This window comes from Molothrus ater, chromosome 7 (genome assembly GCF_012460135.2).
Source record: "Molothrus ater isolate BHLD 08-10-18 breed brown headed cowbird chromosome 7, BPBGC_Mater_1.1, whole genome shotgun sequence".
Taxonomy (NCBI): Eukaryota; Metazoa; Chordata; class Aves; order Passeriformes; family Icteridae; genus Molothrus; species Molothrus ater.
The window spans coordinates 21,400,908-21,415,731 of record NC_050484.2 but is presented as its reverse complement, the minus strand read 5'-3'; the positions used below and the strand labels follow the sequence as shown (position 1 = coordinate 21,415,731).

At 36.1% G+C, this 14,824-nt stretch overlaps 1 protein-coding gene across 9 annotated transcripts in view; it reads left to right on the top strand.

Moving 5' to 3' along the window:
- The window catches only part of SLC4A10 (solute carrier family 4 member 10), a 166,229-nt gene that overhangs the window by 90,643 nt on the left and 60,762 nt on the right, over positions 1-14,824 (top strand). For all 9 annotated transcript variants that reach the window (XM_054515406.1, XM_036386559.2, XM_036386561.2 and 6 more), the window contains 2 exons: positions 5,144-5,282; positions 12,173-12,333. In XM_054515406.1, coding sequence (XP_054371381.1) covers positions 5,144-5,282; positions 12,173-12,333 — 300 coding nt within the window. The remainder of the gene's footprint in view (positions 1-5,143; positions 5,283-12,172; positions 12,334-14,824) is intronic.

Sequence of the window (14,824 nt, the reverse complement as noted above, 5' to 3'; positions counted from 1 at the left end):
ACAGCTACTTTCTGGGAAGGTTTCTGCAGAGAATAGATTTTTTTTAGAACATTCTGACATTGGCTCAATCGCTTTTTTTTTTTAATCTCATACTGTCATTTAAAAAAAATAACCCAAGTGATCTCAGTGTACAGATTCAGAGATAACTCCAGATTAGACAAATAATATGCAGAATATGTACTTAGTGGGATGAAAGAGAGTCCTGTCATTTAGGGGCACAGATCAGTTACTCAGGTTTGGGTTTTGTTTTCCCTACACCTGATTCTTGCTCTCGGTCTGTTGCCTCTTAATGAGATGAAGTTGTAAAAGGTGTTTCCACTTTGCAATAATCATGTGCCTGTAATGGCACAATTTACAGATTTGATGGTTTGCACATTGGGAGGGTTTTTTGGGTAGTAAAAATTGTAAGCTAAGTGATTTCAGTGGTCTAGGTTTTCACCATCTGGTCTCTTAAGTTTCTTCTTTTTGAAGAGAAGGAGAAATTCAGTGCATTTATCCACTCTAGTTAAAAATGCAGTAGTGCTGTTTGTTTTACTGAAGAGGTTTACTATTCTCAGCTGAAATGCTGCTGTTGTAATTAAGGCCCCAGTTTCATTTCTGCCTTAAGCTCCCCTTCTCCACAGTTTTCCTTGTGGGGTAAAGTATTGCGACTGCTTGGGAATTAAATTAGGAATTGATGCAAATTAAAACTTATTTGGTAAAAAAAAAGGCTCTTTCTAGCCTGGGGCATCTCCTTGGTGCTGCTTGTGAGGGCAGTGGGTGCCAGCCCCTGTGAGCTGCAGGGCCACGAGGCTCCATCAGGGCCGTGGGTCGTGGTGGCACTGAAAGCCTGGTGCAGATTTCCCTTTGGCTGCTGGGGTTGCACTTGCTTGTGTGCATGTGGATTTTAGTGACAGTTTTCTGTGCCTTTTTTGATGTTTGTTGTTTGCCTGTAGCCAGTGAAACAGCTTTTTGGTACTCATCAGTTAAAGATATTTAATAGCTTTTTAAAATTGTGGAATAGGGAGACTTTGGCTCTGAACAGGGTGTCTTTGAGGACAGGTTTTATTGAGGGTTAAAGTGAACACAGCTGTGAGACCTGGGGTTTGATTACAGCCTCATGTGTGTCCTGTATGAGTAGACACTGTTGAAGCTTGTGAAAGGTTTGGTGTGTTCTTTTAAGAAATCTGGATTTAGTAATCCCTAGTATTAAAGAGGCTTAAATTTGTAATTCATGATATTGGACGTGGCAAGGCAAGCAGAGCAGCCCTGGAGGTGAGCCTAGCACAGGACTGCACACACAGCTCAGGAAAGGCTCGAAGGCAAAGCAGACAAAAATGTGAGTTGCCAAGTGGGGCTTCTTTTGGTTGGTAGAAGGACCTGAAGAAAGTAAATCTAAAAGACTCAGCTGGATGTATTTGGTACCTAAACTCAAGTGCTGAAGGGCTATTAGTGGGGTAAATTTAATTATTTGTAAAGAGTATGGCTGTTAAGAGAATTCACCTACTCTTAACTGTAAGCTTGTATGAGGAATGATGGACTCAGAAATTTGAATCTCTGGGCAGCTGTGGCACAGATTGCTGCAAATCTGGATTAAAATAATGTATCATAACTGCAGTTTTAAGAATCTAGCAAAAAAAAGAGGATAATTAAAGCTTGGGAATTGTCCATATTGTCAGATGCAAAAGATATGATTATTTGCCATAGCCCTGGGTTGATGGAAATAATTCATGTCAAGAAAATGTTGGGATAGTTCCCCGAAGCAGATTGTACCTGCAGGGATAAAGTGCCAGAGCATAACCAAAGGAATGTTATGTTGGTTTCTCCCAACCCAACATGTGACTTCTAAGGTCTGTGAGGAGACTTTCAGAAGTGTCCTGTACGGCTGTTTGCCGTTTTATGTGCACTTTAGTAATGCAAATTTAGTTTAAACTTTTACTAAGTTTTCTAATTAATGAATTTATGATCCTTACCTGTACTGATTGCTGAGCTAAGGGGGGGGGTCCAATCTGCAAAGGAAGGAGGTTAGGGGAGAGTCCCCATCCACCACTTCTGTGGTGAGTGCAAGCAGGAGGATGATGAATATTTGTGTCTGAAATGATCCTTTGTTTTTTCTGCTCCTGTGAATTTCCCATACCATTTCCACTTGGCTTGTGAGGGATTGTTATTAATGTCAACTGTGTTACACTTGCTAACTCCCAGTCTGCTGTTTGTCCTGTACCTAGTTCTAGCTGGTCATGGAGGATTTCCTGAATTGGTGATGAACAAGTTATTTGGGAGAATCATCAGCTGCTTATTGTGATACTTTAAGTTCATGTTGCTTCTGATAACTCTGATATAAAACAATTAGAGTGATAGAAATACTACTGTAACTGATTAGTCTCACTCATTAATTTTTTTAAAGAGTAATCTAGATTGTTCTCATTACTTTTTAGAAATAGCAATAATAGTATGAAGGATTTTTTTTTATGCTGGCTGCGCTACTTGAAGTAGGGATAGACAAAAATAATATTCAAGCCAATTTCTGTTTGACTAGACTGCAGAAAATATTGTGTCCTAGTTTGCAAATATTATGCTTCTGCACTGAGGATTAAGTTATCACAATTTGACAGTCAGCAATTGAAGTATTCTTCCATACTGATTTTGAATCACATATTAGTAATTTTCTATATAACATATTAATGGCATATTTGGTATTTATTACTCCTATGAATATGAGCCAAATCTCTCTGGCATTGCTCATGAATAGTCCTGTTAATTCAGTTTTATCAGTGGAACCAACAGATCTATTGTTTTTATTATTATTTTCCTATTGGTTATATCTTTTAGGGTTTTGTCCTTGAAATAAAGTTATTGTATTGTAAAGCAAATGATAACTTTTTTTCAGTTTCAGCCTGTTGTCTGAAAATGAAGCTGTTGACTTGCAGGTTTCAAATATCAATAGAAATCACAGCAGTAAAGAAAGACGGCATCTAGCAGCTTTTTTTACTGCTTTGTTAACAAGGAAGAAGATAATTTAGTGCATATTTCGTCATTTCTATAAATGTGGTGCTTAGGGGTGTGGTTTGGTAGTGGACTTGGCAGTGCTTGGTCCCCATGATGGTAGATGTCTCTGAAAATTCTGATTCACTGTTGTCAGTCAAGTAGCTTGTTATACAGAAGACCCAGTAAGAGCAAATTACTGCAGTGAGGTGATTCCTTGTTACTGCTCACCTGACTTCAAGAGGTTTCTGATCCTCTGCTTTCCTCCCACGCTGAAAGCATGTACTTGCATGAGGATCATGACTGTCACAGAGCTGCAGCTCTGCTGTTCAACACTGCTCATTTATTACTTAACAGTAGCAGTTGCTGTAAATCAGTTCTGGTGCTGATTTTATCAACAGTACAGGATGTTCCTGGCAATGCTTATTCTCAGATTCTAGCTGCAGTCCAGCTCTCTACCAAAGTAGCTTGTTTTCCATGTTCTGTTAGTAGTCATATGCACTAATCCATTGTAAATTCGTATCTCACTGAATTTTGTCCTTCTGGAAATCAGTTTTAGGAAGTTGCACACTTCTTAACTAGAATGTACTTTCTGATTTTAAAGAAAAAAAGTGAACATTTTTAGAAAAAAAAAAAAAGGACTGAACAGTAAGAGAGAGACGAGAAAGCAGAGAAAGGGTGAAGTGGAGGAGTTTCTTGCTGCTCTTCAGTGATTCACCAAGAGTAATTCCTTTAGCTGTACCCTTGCAGTTCATCCTCTGGTTCTTTGTAGTACCCGAGTCCAAACATCTCTTCCTTCTCTCCTGTATTTCTCCTTGGGTTTAATTTCCTTGCTTTGTGAAGGAGTAAATAGGCTTTTCTGCACTAGATCTTTACACTCTGTAAAAGCAAATAAACCTCAGGTGAAAACTGTCATGTATTGTTTGTGTTTCCTTGCTATAGCAAGTTTAGTACTGCTATCAAAAAGGTATCTCTATTGTTAAATTTAATTTTCTGTGTCAATGGACCATTTAATTTGTTTGGATAAGAGCTGTGATTTCTCTTTAATTAGCATTCAATGGGTGCTATAATCTCATTTTTTTCCAATATTCAAAGAGCTTTAGGACCCTGTGCAGTGATGCTCTTTACTGTTAGATGGAACACCGTAGCTTGTCTTACAAATATGTTATAGAACTGAACTTCATTTAGACAATGATTATCCAGCAGAACAGCTCAGTGATTCCTTGAACAGTTTTTCAGTTGACTGGCAGCCTGGCCTCTCTCAGCTCTCACAAAGGACTTTTGGTTCCTTTCAGAAATCTAAAATACATTAGCAGAAAAAGCAGCCATGTACTAAAGAGGCTGCGCTTCATCAGAGTTTGTTCATTGAGATTTGCATTTAAATAGTCAAATGGGATATAGGATTTTTTTAATACAGCACTTGAGCTATGAACATTGAATCTACATGTACTTTAAGATGCTCTGTGAATTTTTTGAGTGAAAAAAACAATAGTATGTCTTCAAAAATATATTTAGCCATCTGCACTGAAAGGTTATGAAGAAAATTGAAAGGGAAGTAAAAAAAACTATTGAAAGGGAAGTCGGGAAGAATAAAATGAGGAAGCTGGGACAGATTAAGAAGTTGTGTATCTCAAGGAGCCTAACCAAGTTGAAAGAGTTAACAAAGGAGCAAGGGTCAAATCTGCAATTGTATATTCACATTAGGCAGGTTTCATTTGGTTTATTTCTCCTACAGCAAAGATTTCACATTCAGTATTCTATCTTTATGACCTGAGCTAGATCTGCAGATGTAGACTTATGAAATGGTAAAGTAGATTTTCCTAACACTGGAGTAAAAGTCTTTTATCAGCTTTATTCAGCTTTATCTATGCTTCTGTGCTGCTTTCTGTATTTTCTTTTTTCTGGGAGATACCATTCCAGCTTCCAATACACCCTGTTTCTATGCATCAGGTTGTATCTTTGGAGGAGTTTTTTTGAAAAGTTGACTTGACAACTACAGTAAATGAAGAGATCTCAATCTGAATGTGTTTGTGTGTAATTGAATGTTCTTACAGCAGAAATGTTTTTTTTTTTTGTGTGGCAGTAAGTGATATGCATGAAAACATCTGGATAATCTCATAACATTTGTTTTCTCAGGGCAAGAAAACTGGTGTTTTGGACTTGATATTTTTATTTTTCTCAGATACCCCATCACAAAGGGTGCAGTTTATTCTTGGAACAGAAGATGATGATGAGGAACACATTCCTCATGATCTCTTCACTGAGCTTGATGAGATCTGTTGGCGTGAAGGAGAGGATGCAGAGTGGAGAGAGACAGCAAGGTGAGCATTTTCATAACTTAAAAATTATCTGTAGGTATTGATTTCCGGTATACTGAGGAATGATTTCAAAGCTGTAGCAAGCTCAGGGACAGATTTTGGATATAAAGTTTAAATAAAACCATAATTTTAATCCTTAGTCTGCTAGTATTACAACAGCATTTATTGTTTCCCAGAGCCAAATATTTTCATTTGGATTTATGAACATAGGTCAGAGTGAACACTGATGGAAAAAAAAGTAAATATACCATATATATTAATTAAAATAATTGGGTCAGTTCATATTTTATCTTCTAATTTAAAGAATCTTTCAGACTCCGTATTTTGTTTGAATACTCAAGAAAGTGATAAGAGAACCATTATAAAGAGATTAAAGCAAGGAATGAGATTACTTTTGGAGCAACAGAACTTTTACATATTCTAAGTCTCCATGAACAGTTTGAAAATGAGTATACAGTGTTGGATCATTTTATTTCTGCAAAATTAGTGGGAAAAACTTTTAGATTGCATTTCTGCTGTGAAAAAAAATACTGGTACAGAACTTTTCTTTTAATTGTATATTTTTTACCTTGAGCATTTACATGGGAGATAATTTGCTTAGTTTCATTAAGAATTTACATTTACAGCAACTTTATTTTTCATCTTGAAACCTTAGTTCTTCCTCTCCCTCTCAGTTGTTGACAGTGTTCTTCAATGGTGCCCAAAAGTCTGTGTAATATATATATTTGGTAGAACATAAATTGCAAAATTTCTGGAAGGATTTTGTGAGTAACTATGTATGTGGGGTGTCTGACCTGAACATGGCTGGTAGTTTTCTTTCTAATTTTACTGCAAATTTCTGCTTTCCCAGAGGGCCAAAAAATTGTCTATGACCTTCCCTTCCATTATCTGTTCATAGGCAGCATAGACAGATGCTAAATATAGATTTTTATGTGTAGAAAATTCTCATATGGGGATTGTGCTGCAAAAGGAAGACAGTGATATTCCTAAATAATCTTATTAATATTCAGAGAGAGAAAATCTAATCAAGGTAATCGTCTGCAATGTTCTCATACTGATTAGGAATACATAGAACTTCTCTGGGAGGGGTATCAACTTCTGTTGAAATTTAAAAGTAAAAATCACTGTATGTTATGTTATTTTAAAGCAGATAAATAGCAACTTCTTTAGTTCAGCTTAAAATAAAAAATCCCTTTGCAAATTATTAAAGAATTGTGTTTTTGAAAATTATTACAATTTCTGTCAGCAAGTGGTTCTGATGAAGATAGAATTCAAAAGGAGTAGGTGAAATAAATTTCTGTTTTGGTTCATCTGTTTATATGTGCAGCCTTCTCAATTGTTGTTTGTGAAATGAAGAATTAAAAATGTTTAATAGAAATGAGATTGTTGAAAAAAGGCAGGGCAAAAACAGCCAATAAATAAATAAATAAAACTACATTTTTGGAGCTCAGAAAATATAAGAGCAACATAATAGGTGATAGTAAAATTTTCATGAACTTTAGCAGTAAGATGGAAAGAAAGGAAGAGTGGGGCTGCTCTTCCTTTGGTCAAGATAAATGGTCTTTTTCAATTTGGATCCCCAGATTTCAGACTGCATTTGGCATGGGGTGACTGGTTAGAAAAAGAGGACATGGAAGGAAATTACCAAATTTAAAATGAAGATTAGACTCAAAGTGCTTCTCTGTGCAAATAAGAAGGTGCAATAATTTCCATCCCAGAAAGGTGAAAGAACATGTATTTAATGGGTAGGGCAATTCCTGTCTCCCTGAGTTTGTCATGTGTGCTGTGATAATCCAAACACAACAATATTATTAAAGAAAGGACAAAAATGGCTGGGGCAAACGGAGCCCTTATAGTCCAATTTCAGAGCCAGACAATGCTTGAAGGAAAGAAAAAGTATAGACTTGGAGATAAGTGGAAAATTGGGTAAAATGCAATACAATGGTATGTCATGTCAGACTAAGTTAATAATGCTCTTTAATTTGGTAATTGATTTTTGTTTTTCTGACAAAGAAAAAACAGTGAATCTAAATTTTTTTGAAGTAAAGCATTTGATATGGTACAGCAGTGGGAATGTATTATTTAAACTGCATTCTAGTGTAAAAATTCTATTAGCAGGTCAGGAACTATTTGAAGAGGTGCAGCAGGCCATGCTGAGGGATTATACTATTAGTGTGAAAGGTAGTGACAGCTAACTTCTGAAGAATGAGGCTTAGTAAATAGATTTATTATTGAATAAAAAATGGGATTATAATAAGGAAACTTGCTGATAATAAGAAATTAGGAGGTATTACTCCTCTGGAAATAGATAAAGGTATCATACACAAAGAACCAAGTGGCTCCAAGTAATAGAAATGAGATGGTGTTTAATATGCAAGATCATGTGCTTAGAAACTAATACACTGGGTCATTTTAAATACCTGTGGTTGATTCAGGACTTCAGAATACTTATTTGACTAAAAGCATGGTATGGAGAAGATACTACCCAAATTTGTTGCTGTTCCAGGCTTACTGTATGTTTTTCATTTGTGTGCAAAATGTCACTTGGAAATATTTGTAAATCTTACTGTTTGGATTTGGATGTAGTTTCAGGTAAATTACATTTAATGAGAGTGATAGCACTAAGTGGGCATGCATTCATTTCACCAAGCTCTGCACTTGGTGCACCTGGACTGAAGTGTTGGATTGCCTCTGAAGTACATCTGTATCTTGGTATTTTCAGTTTGATTGAAAGTGCACTGGACTTTTCTGTTTCAGGATCTGATTGAGACTGTCCCATCCATGGAATTAGTTTGTGAGCAGAATGGAATGAATAGCTTGGTTATGTTGATATAGGGATAATTTTTTTTTCTCCATCAATTGATTTCAAGCCAGAAGAAACACATACCTTTTAAAATCAATAGTCATTCTTACAACAGTTTTTGTATGTGGCACAGCTGTACAGTTGTGCATTCTCTATGGAGATGATACATAGTTTCTATTCTGGAAAAAAAAAATTCTGGTAAGTTTGTGGAGAAACCTGCTGAAGTGTAACAGTTGGGTTTATTTCATATGCCCAAATAGTGTAGCTGCAAGTTGCAGCTGTTGGGAAAGCAATTCATGTGTCATGGGTGGAAAGTGGTGCCTGATTTGTAGCAAGTTTTACCCAGACTTTTGGAACTCATTTGTTTGCTAGTATCAACCAAAAATATCTGGACAATATCACTATCTTTATGGAGCAGAAGATATTATGTAGTAAGGAAGAAAATAGAAAGAACCTTGGAACCAGGAGGAAAGTGCTTAAACTTAAATTTCAATGCACAGTAAGGAAAATAGCCTCATGTCCATAGTTTAGAAAGTAAATTGTTAATAGTGACTAGAAAATGCATGGGTTAGGGAAAGTTAGGAAGTGTAATTCATTTTCCCTGGATCAAAACTATCTTCCAAAGAAAGTGGGTCACAAGAAACATAAGTTTCTCACTGCTGCTTTGTTCCTGACATGTTTGTGTTGTTTGGTTGGTTTTCAAATCGGTGTGGGCAGGCACAAGCTCATGTGGAAATTGATACAGATTGAAATATTACATTGAAACCATTAACTGTTGAGCGGGTTGTGAGTACATACTCCATCTCTCTGCTGCAGACATACCACACTATAAACCAGATAAAATACAGTCACCCATTTCATGTTGTGCAGAAAATGCAGTAACTGTGTTGAAAATGAAGCATGTGCACTCTTTTATTGATGCCTGAGAAAGTGATGAAGATGGTGTTAGAAGCTAGGACATGTGCATTAAGTGTGTGTACCCACCCTAGCCTGAGTTGTATTTTTCCTATAGTAACATGCCTTGCTGAAACTCTTGTTGGCATATTTTTTTTAGCAAGCATTCTATCAGAGGAACTAAACTGTGTTATCAGTAGACCCATGCCAGTCTGTAGCAGTAAAATAAAGCTGTAAGGATGAAAGTGCTCTTCCATGCAATCACACACAACAGAGATAGCTCCAGATATGTTCCAGTCACAGGGGATGTGTGTGACATGAGCTCAATAGGGGACGATGGTGTTTCCCAAGAAACTAAGAAAGGCTTTTATCTCTCAATCATACCAATTTAAGGGGTTAAACTGCAAAAGTAAATATATTTAAATTTGTCTTTGAGAAACTAAAAGAAGTACAAAATTGGCAAACTGGGATCTATGCCCAAGTTTGTATTTCAAAGCCACTTTTGTCATGGAGCCTTGCTCACGAATTCAGAGGATTGATCAAATGGTGTTATGATTTTTAAAACTACTGAACACATAGAATTGAAAGACTCCGCATAAGATTAGATTTGTTTTAGGTTTACTGCTACTGTTTCTCATTTGATATGTTAAATAAGGATTATCTAACAACAGGAATATTTCTGAAAAGACAAAAGGTGATGAATAGTATAATGATGTTCCCTCGATGAAATTAGTGAACTTATGATATGCTTATTGATGCTTAAAATCAAAATAAAAATTTATTCTAAACATAGAATGTTCTCAGCTGGACATGATTTAATTCTATGTCCTGGCTTGCTGGCTCATTGAGTAACAATGTATGATAATGTGTTTAAACATCTGAGTTTCAGCCACAGTAGGAAATGGGGTGCAACCCATGCAATTATACTATTGCAATTCATGGAAATGCAGAGGATCACAACGGCAAGTAAAATTATTTGAGCAGTAGCAGTAGTTTCCTATGGATTTTTATGGACCAATGCCTAAGCTTTAATGTCTGACACTATAAATGCTAATTAAAGCTGTTTTCGTGATTTAGACTTCTCTGTGTCCCTAGTGTGTTACAAGCTCTGATAGTAAGCCTGCCTCTGTCCAGTCACATGTCTTAGATTTTTAAGAACATGCTTGTCTTTTATTGTCTTTTCTTGTCTTTTATTGTCTTTTCTTTTCAAATCTGTTTACAACTGGTCAGTAGATTTAAATTAGGAAATATCAAGGACAGACTGCAGCAGCATAATCAGATAAGCAGTGTTGAAGACTGACATGAACAAAAGATTATGACAGTATGAGGTTTCTGATGATATTTTGTCAAACTCTGAGCTTGGATCATTGTTTTTAGAATATATGGAGCATGATTTTAAATTTTTTTTTCTGAATCAGCAAAAAAGATATAACAAGCTAAGCATAGAAATAATAAGATATATAAACACTAATAATAATACATAATAACAGAAATAATAATACTCAAACATAAAGATCTTATAAATTAGAAATATACACAAAAATGGAGGTATGAGAATAGAAAAATGCAGGTATTTTGCAGAGTCTTGGGAGACAATGGTTTAAACAGGACAATAAATGCACCATATTTGTGATGCTGTGGGTACAAATAGGTACTGCACATTTTTCAGCTTGGAAACAAGAGTGCCATGAGTAAGATAGGAGCAGCCTCTTCTTAAGGAGTTCAAGTGTAAGTGCAAAATGAAAAAAAATTAAGAACTATTTTTTCTTCTCACCTGCTTCTTCCCTGAGTTGTTGTAGGCCTCCCTTTAAAAGTATAACTTTGAATTTGATGGGGAGAAGTGTGTGTTAAATCATGTTTGATGTCCCTTTGGAAAATCTAATTTGCATATGCAAATTAAATTTCATGATTTGGCTTTGCGGAAGCAAATTTTTGTGCTGTGTCCTCCTTGCTGCTTCTCTGGAGGAATGGAAAGGTGAAGGGGATGGGCTGAGAAAACAGAACAGAGCAGGGAGTGGGGAACAGGTCTGATGAAGAGGAGAGTTCTCATGGGCAAAGACAAAGTACAGAAACCGGCTGGTTTCCTCACAGAGGAAATGGAGGGAAAATATTTAGATGCAAAGAGGAGGAGAGGGCTAGACATAGGAGACTGGAGTTTTGAAGGACCCAAGGAGTTGAGGCAAATTGTCTCTGTAAATAATGAGAGAATGATTTGAAGGCAGCTGGGACAGTTCCATCAGGATGGGAGCAGGTATGCTGGTGATGATTGGGTCAGTGAAGTGGTGGCTGCTTGCAGGATGGCAGCAAAAGGGGAAGAACTTGGTACACAAGGACTGAAAGGAGAAAAGTGTCTAAAATGTGGGTACACCTGTGTATTTTACAAGTAGGAGCAGAGCTGGATGTGTGGCCCAGGAACAGAAGAGAACAGCTGTGCTGGCTGCTTTGCTGGGCTGTGAGGCTTGGTAAAACTGGAAATTCCTCAGCTTTAAAGGTCTTTAGGCTTTACATTTCCCTGCTGCCTGGAAATGTGTGAGGATGCTGTCCAGGTGTGAGGCTCTGCTTGGCTTCTCTGCTGCCATGTCCATATTAAACAGCTGAGAGCTGTAGAGTCAAGCACTACAGGCATGTGCTGTGCCTGCAGCTGTTCAAACCTTGCTAGGCTGGCAGGTTGCAGGGCTCCTGCACACAGCAACATCCCTGTGTGATTTCTCAGATGTTTGTTTGTTTGTTTAATATTCTTTTAACATTTTAAGTGCAATATTTATCAGTAGAGAATTCAGTCTCAAGCAAGTTCATCTGGCTGGATGGTACAAAAGACTTGAGATCCTTTTATGCCAGTTTCTTATATCCTTTTACATTTTTGAGGTTTCTCCAGACTCCTTTCCATACAACTTATTCTATCACAGAAATATCATTGTAGGCCAAAGAATTAGTCAAAGTTCTTGAAGAGTACAAAGAATTGCTTGATATATTTATCTCTTCATCTCTGTGGTCAGAATTTAACCTCAAAAATGATATAATACAGCATTATTAAAGAAGTAGACAATGGAAGTTTCTCATATTTCCTAAAAATAAAGAATAAAATGAAATCTAAAGACATGCTTAACGTCTTTGTCAGTACTTTCAGCATTCATAGAAATAATTAATTTTTCATTTCTTATGCACAATTGAGTTATAAAATTGATTGTTTGTATAGGTGGTTGAAATTTGAAGAAGATGTAGAGGATGGTGGAGAGAGGTGGAGCAAGCCCTATGTTGCCACACTGTCACTTCATAGCTTGTTTGAACTGAGGAGCTGCATCCTGAATGGCACAGTTCTTTTGGACATGAGAGCTAACTCCATAGAAGAAATTGCAGGTATGTATCGATGTTTTATTTATTGGTTATAAAAATCATTTAATAAAAATGCTTACCAAGAAAGTTGTTGCATAATATTAATTTCAGTTTAGAAACTCCTCGGAAGTGTTTTTCTCAATTTACTAGAGAAGAAACTCATGTCTGGCACAGTTAATAAATATTCTATTTATATTTTTTATGTGGAATCTGTTGCTTTAAGAATCAATTTTTGAATAAAGAAGAGAATTAAAATGGAAGAAAGAGGATAGTTTGGTTAGATTTAATTAGAGCTGGCATGTTCTCTGCTCCTGCTATGCTGCCTCAAGTGAATGAGGCGTGTGCTAACTTTCACAAACTTAATCTACTGCTATGCTAATTACAGGCAATCTAGCTTAAAAAAACCCCAAAACATAGGGAAGTATTTATTGCAATTAAGTTACATGAAAACAGATATGTCTCTGAGTTGAGAATGAAATCAGGAGTAATGATAGTGTATGTTTTTAAAAGAAATTTTTGGTACATTAACTTAAGATAAAGTTGAGTGCATTTTTTTTTCCAATAGAAGTTAATTTGGTAGTTGCAGTTCTAGAGATTGTGTGAGCTTCTGAGCAAGACAAAACATAATAGATGAGACTTCTCTTCCAAAATATAAGTGAGATTGAGACTAAATGCCATTTCCTCCTTTCCTGATGTTTTCCTTAAAGACTGTAAATATACAAGGGACAAATCAATAAAATTTTCTAACACTCAAGATTATCAAGAAAACTGCTTTGTGAATGATATATAAATCTATGTAAGTCCCATATAAAATTAATTTTACTTATTTTAATTGTAGGGGAGATGTTGTTTGGTGGACTGTATTTAACAGTGGAATTAAAGTTGGCTCAGATTGTGGTAGTTGCTTTTTGTATTTACTTTTCCCAAATCGTTTATGTCAAACTGATGCAAGATATTATTAATATAAATCTGCAGAAACTTGTGTGGGTTTCTACACTGTGCCGAGATCTGATTCTTCCATGACTCATAGTCTGAATAGATCTTCAAAATTTGTTGCCATAAAAGATAAGCATGAAGAATAAAAAGCAGCTCATTTGAAAGAACAAAGGTGTCTATCAGTATGTTGCTTTATTATTTATTTATACATAATTAAGGAGTACTTTGGTCAGCTGCTTAATGTTCTTGTATCATTTTTTTGCTTAAATAGTACACTGGGTTTTTCAGTCTTGAGCTTTACATTCTTAATCCAGAAATCACTCAACTTAGTCTGTATTCAGCTAAGAAAGCCCTTCCAGAATTGTTTCTTTTAGTAGGTAAAAAAAGTAAGGATGAATGCAAAAACCCCTCAACTTTTGAACATCCTTTTTTCCCTGTTTTTGAAAGATACTGTATATTTTCCAATATAGTGAGACTCCAATTAATTACTGCTATAATCTCAATCCTTAGTTGTAGTGATTTTGTTTCAGTTAAGGTGGCCAAGGATTTGAGCATTTGTAATGCTAATCTTGGAACTCACCACAGATGTAAGTTGTTCTTCAGCAGAGAATTTGGGGAGTTGCCCTCACACTATTATAAGTCAGTCTTAGTTGTGGCTTATCCTGGTTTGTTGATTAGGAAAACCTATTCTGAGAAGAGGCTTTAGGATTGCTTTCATTAAATGGAATGTACCATTTTCGTTTAAAAAGTGTCTGTTGTTGTGGCAGATTTGGATGCATTTTATTTGTTGTATTATTTGCTTGAAGTGGTAGGCATCCCTTTCTGATAAGGTGACCTGACACATGATAAGGTTTGCATGAGTTGTGCTTGGTCTCCAAGAGAAGATTATATTTTTCCTCTGCAGATTCAATAAGCAATGAACTATTCTTTTTTTAAAAAGCTTTGCAGCAGGTGCTTCAGGCAAGTGAATCATTCTGTAAATTACTCGCATTCTGTCAGGTTTCTTTGAAGAGATTTGTTTCTATTTTCTCCAGAAATAAAGTTGCTACTCTGGTTGCTTTTCTCTGTTGATATTATTTGTGCAATTATTTTCTCTGTTATTACTATTTTCTTTGTTAATATTATTTGTAGCAATGCCATTTAACTTTTCTTCAATCAAGTCCCTTTGTAATTTGTTACTTTACAGCTATGTGTGTAATTCCTGGTCTACAGTGATTTGACAATGTTACGTAGAGTGTGGCACACAGTAGGCAGCACTGCAAGAGGGAAAGACTGATAGTAGTGGTAATAAGCACACCACCAGGGCCTGTGTGCTGGGTATCTTAGAAATATGACCACTCCAAATAATATGACAGGGAGCTCTTTTTGCTTAAAAGTGACTGCTGGACCTGAGATTAGGCAGGACTGATAGGTCTCAATTTGTTGGTTTTGCATCATGGAAGTGATGCCACACTCATGAAATCCTTTATTGTTCCAGTCAGTTTCCCTGTTAGTAGTTAGAATCCTACTTATCTTGTGCTATAGAAGGCAAATGCTGTTTTCACCAGGAACTGTTATGTATTCCATTTGTATCTGACGG